This window comes from Monopterus albus, unplaced genomic scaffold (assembly GCF_001952655.1).
Source record: "Monopterus albus unplaced genomic scaffold, M_albus_1.0 scaffold41.1, whole genome shotgun sequence".
In the NCBI taxonomy this organism is placed as follows: Eukaryota; Metazoa; Chordata; class Actinopteri; order Synbranchiformes; family Synbranchidae; genus Monopterus; species Monopterus albus.
In genome coordinates this window covers 3,445,218-3,450,273 of record NW_018127921.1, presented here as the reverse complement: position 1 = coordinate 3,450,273, position 5,056 = coordinate 3,445,218, and the positions used below count along the sequence as shown (strand labels likewise).

At 37.9% G+C, this 5,056-nt stretch overlaps 1 protein-coding gene across 1 annotated transcript in view; it reads right to left on the bottom strand.

The window, feature by feature from the left end:
• dcp1b (decapping mRNA 1B) overlaps positions 1 to 2,869 on the bottom strand; it is a 15,459-nt gene extending 12,590 nt beyond the window's left edge. The window contains exons 1-3 of the mRNA XM_020599439.1: positions 2,477 to 2,869; positions 1,951 to 1,991; positions 1,580 to 1,707 (exon numbers count right to left, since the gene is read on the bottom strand). Coding sequence (XP_020455095.1) covers positions 1,580 to 1,707; positions 1,951 to 1,991; positions 2,477 to 2,635 — 328 coding nt within the window. The 5' untranslated portion in view covers positions 2,636 to 2,869. The remainder of the gene's footprint in view (positions 1 to 1,579; positions 1,708 to 1,950; positions 1,992 to 2,476) is intronic.
• Between the last annotated feature and the right edge of the window lie 2,187 nt (positions 2,870 to 5,056).

Here is a 5,056-nt window from a genome sequence, read left to right as displayed (position 1 = left end):
GAAGGAGTGGCTTTACAACAACTCTGTGACTGTTCTTGAATGGCCCAGCCAGAGCCCTGACTTAAACCCCATTGAGCATCTCTGGAGAGACCTGAAAATGGCTGTCCACCAACGTTTACCATCCAACCTGACAGCACTGGAGAGGATCTGCAAGGAGGAATGGCAGAGGATCCCCAAATGCAGGTGTGAAAACTTGTTGCATCATTCCCAAAAAGACTCATGGCTGTATTAGCTCAAAAGGGTGCTTCTACTAAATACTGAGCAAAGGGTCTGAATACTTATGACCATGTGATATTTCAGTTTTTCTTTTTTAATAAATCTGCAAAAATGTCAAAAATTCTGTGTTTTTCTGTCAATATGGGGTGCTGTGTGTACATTAATGAGGAAAAAAAATGAACTTAAATGATTTTAGCATATGGCTGCAATATAACATAAGAAAGAGTGAAAAATTTAAGGGGGTCTGAATACTTTCCGTACCCACTGTATATGTCACATTGTTCCACTGAGCCTTCAGGGTGTTTAATAATAAACTATGCTGTATGAGCGTCATTTAGACTGATGGAGTACTACACTAAGAGGATCAAAGCAGGTGTAAGAAATCCACTGCTATCTAAACACCTACCTCTCACTGAGCCTGATGAAGAATGAGACCACGAGATGGGAGGGAGGTCTGCATGTGTCAGCAATTCCAATTGCATTTATGTGTGTTTATATTATCAGTGACTGTGGTGGCTTATCTAATCTCTGTTGGCTGGTTTTGTAGTGCTGTCAGACTCTTGTCCAACAGGCACACTTTGTGACATGTTGGTGTGTGGGTGTGTGTGTGTGTGTGTGTGTGTGTATAAGCCAGATGTAGGGCTCAGAGGGAGTCAGGCTAATAGAATTCATGAGAATACCTGTAGTCCTTAAATGGAACTACTGTTTCCCACTTAAATGCTGCACACTTTGGTTGCTCCATCCAACTGTCAGTTTTTTATTTAACTTCTTTCATGTGGCTACAGCTAGACCTGACTTTTTAAAGTGTGATATGATCCCACTGCTATTGGATCTAAAAATGCATATGGTCTCATATACCATGTTCCCTCTCTGTCTTTTTATCCATGGGTTTTCTGGTTACCCTCTATATCTTCCAGTCTAACTTTTGTTTTCTCTCTTTTCTGGTTTTTATTCATTAGTCATCATCTTCCAGTAAGTCTGTCTCATTGACTAACTGCTCGTAAAAGACTGTAACCTCTTGTATAATTATTTGGTTTGTGAAGTGAGTCCTGGTATTCAGCAATCTATCTGTATAGTGTCTGTCTCTTAATCTTGTTGCTACTGATTTTTCACATTTTTAAGGAACATTTTGTCAGAAATGTATTCAACATAAATCATTTTATGTTCAGAATACACTGAAAGTAGCTGAGCAATAAAACTGTCAACTAAGAAATACAGTAGCACACTGGCACTGATTATTATACATTCAGTGCAGTGAATATCACACTACATGGAATGACAGTGGGTATAAAACTAAACTTCACAACCAGGTTTCTGCAATTAACAGGTACATCAGTGTGTATTTGTGTTTCTTTCTCCTTACAACGTGCATTGCGGTACAGCAGGAAGGGGTCCTGGAGCTGGAAGTCCAGGTCTTTAGTGATAGGCTCTGTCAGATTCTCCATGCTGAGTCTGTTCATGATGGTGAAGCCATGCCTGGGAGATGCCAGCCTGAAATACACAGAGGATGTGAATATAATTCTTGCAATGGAAAAAGGAAAAAAAAATTAAATCAGCTATGAACTGCCCTATCACAATGACCATTATCAGGTTAGCCTAAAAGCGAGATACTGATTATGCTTAAGAAGACAAAACCCATTCTGAATTTCAAGTAATTTCTTGTATTTGCCAAAATCAAACTTATTCACAAAGGATGTCACAATTTATATCAAACTTTTGCAATAACGTCGTTACCTTGTGTAGATGAAAAGAGTGCCTTCTACTTCTGTCTTCTCCTGGGAAAAAAAAAAATTAACGCCAAAGTAAGAGGGCACGCCAGCATGTCTTTATTGGGCAACCTTATCTCTATTGGAACTAATATGTCACTTCACTATTACCTGAAAACCTGCCAGGCTGCCTACATGTTGGACAGGTCCCACTAGTCAAACTCTCCAAAAAGGCCGTAAGTATAGCACATCTGACTCAGGAAGAAGTTTTAGTATGACTTGTGATTTCTGCTAAGGGGTTTGCACTCATATACTGTATACGTTGCTGTCTAGTGGTGTTATATTACATGACACGGAATAAATAAGAATGACCATTTTATAAAATAATTCGTTTAACGTTAGACTCTATACAATGACAGCTATAAAGGACTAAGTTACTGCTATAACGCTGACTTTAGACAGAGTACATCTGTCCTTGACAAAACGCGTCTACCAAGACATCGCTAAGCTAAGTTAGTTAGCACACACTATCCTTAAACAAAGTTCAGACTTACCCACTCATTTGCCCTGTTGTTATAAGTATACAGAGCCACTTGGCTGGCAACGTCCACAATGTTATTGATATATGGGTCTTGTCGCTGTAGAGCTGCCAGACTTATGTCCAGTCCTTTAGCGGCAAGACAGCTACTGCTACCCGCAGAACTCGCCGTCATTGTTCCTTATGGAGAAATTAGCTTGCTACCTAGCTTCAGCGGCTAACGACACACACAAAGATTAGGTAAAGACTAGTCCAGCGACACGAAAAACAAGACAATTAAATCGGAACCTGCACAGTAGGTGCAAATTAAGACCTGAGAATTTAAAAGTGTCAATACTTATTGAGCTCTAACCGCCATAAGAGACTTTGTTAGCGGCCATATTTGGCCCAAAAAATGTAAACAAACAGACGTGAGAAGTTGCGCAGCAGGATTGGAGATTTCAGTCTGATCAATCAACTTGGAAAAATCGACTGCTCTAAACTCAACTACATGGATGTTCAGTATTAGTTTATTATTATTATCTACTTGTAATGTCAGGAGAAACATTTTAACTTTAATATTTTAACTTACATTATTAAATGAGTACTGGTCTCAAGTGGGTTTATTTGCCATTGGAATATGTTTTGTTTCTATTTTCTTTTCATATTTACACACATGAATGGGATAAAATCCTCCGCATAAGCAGTACAAACATTTTGGAAAACTGTAAGTGTATGTAAAGCTATAGCATTTTGCTGTGCATTGAGGAGTCCCTTAGTATTGTAAAAAAAAAGAAAGCTGTAATGTTTGATTCTAATTTAGCTTTGTGGCCCTGTCACTTCTTCTTATACACTTAAGCAGCTGACATTTGTTTTTGTCTTTTATCTTTTTATATATCCGACTGACAGGCAACATAAACACTGATGATGACTGATGTCTCCCAATCCACAGTTACATTTTCCAACAAATGCACTAGAGGGCATCAAAGGGATGGATTAAACACAGTCATCCCTCTCCTAACTTTGGAGTTCATCTGAAAGCCAAGCAAGAATGCATGAAGCTATGAAAGAGCGAGTTACAACATGAGACACACACTTTCAGTAGAAACCAATACAAATTCATTTCTATTAATTTAGTGTGGTCCATTTCCCTGCAAAGACAAATTTCTGGATTTTTCACAGGCCAAGGCCAGGATATATTTTTCTTCCTTTTCAGAATGCTTTTATTTGTTTTGAGTGACTGAGGTTGCTTTCCAGCTTTTTCTAAATAGATGTAGTATTTCTTTAGATGGCTTTTAGCAGGCCTGTTCATGAGCCATGTTAACATAATTTTTAGCATATTCCAAAAATAGATAGTTACAGTATAATAGGGAAATTTGTTCTCTTGGCTGCATTTCCTGCATGTGAAATGGTTCAAAGTAGCATTTTTCTGGTTTTTCATTGTCACCTTTAACAGTGCTGCGGTGCTTGTGTGTTTATACTGCTGTGTAAAGAAATCTATTCCTCTTGTACTGATTTTTGTGTTGATGCAGTAATTTGTGTTAAATATAGAAGTAAGATATATGCTTCCTGTCTGGAAAGAGAATACTCAAGGACAGAGCAGGAACTAATACAAGAAGATGACTTTCAGAATTATAAATTTTTAAATTCCATATCTACCGTATGGTATGGGTATCCATGTCACACAATATCAGTGGGATCACCAGACAGTGAATCTCCATATTCAGTTCAACATACCCTGTTCTGTTACAAGGGTACTTTAGGGGACATAGCCTCCTCTTCAAGTGGATATAGACAAGCCTTGTCATTTGGTACGCATCTGATAATAGATTATTTTTTGTAATCACCAAGGCTGTTAGACTTACAAGCACTGCTAAAGACAATAGATCAAACTGGATGTACATTTCTCTTTTGTCTCTAAATGATCCCTATTTGCCATTATACATGTATACAAAATAGACCCTCCTTCTGTCCTCCATAGTGTACTATAACAGTTGTTTTTGTAATTAAATGTATATTTTGACAATTTGGAGATGTACAACAGCTGATGTGCATTCATCAACAGCCATTGTGAATGTTCTTGAGAAAAAAACACTATGAACATTCAGCTGATCACTCAGTTTAAGTGGAAACATTGGTATGCCACTGTTATCCACAATGTCTCACTGTAAACATAAATGATGCACTTCCAGGACAGGCTATGACACATCTACCTCTTCATTAACATAAAAATAGCTCCCTTGTAATTCCGGATGGGCCTATTTGTTTACTGCAAGAATGTTTGTTATACTGTCAGCATGGCAATATAGGTCATATGTATGTTTCGAGGTACAGTATATAAATTTATTTGGCAGTTTATTAGGTAGACCAGGCTAAAACTAATGCAGCCTAATAAAACAGTCCTGCAAGAAGTTAATTTTCTTGAAGGCAATACTGATGACTTTTTGTTGAAATTGCTTTGCAAGAGACTGTACTATACTGTAGGTGTACCTAATAAACTGGCAATTGAGTGTATGCCTATTGGCCAGAGGGGTTATCTATTTGTTTGTCAAGGAGTGTGTGTCTGACAATGATGAGGTTAACATTTATCCATCAGCAGGTCAATAGTGTCATTAAC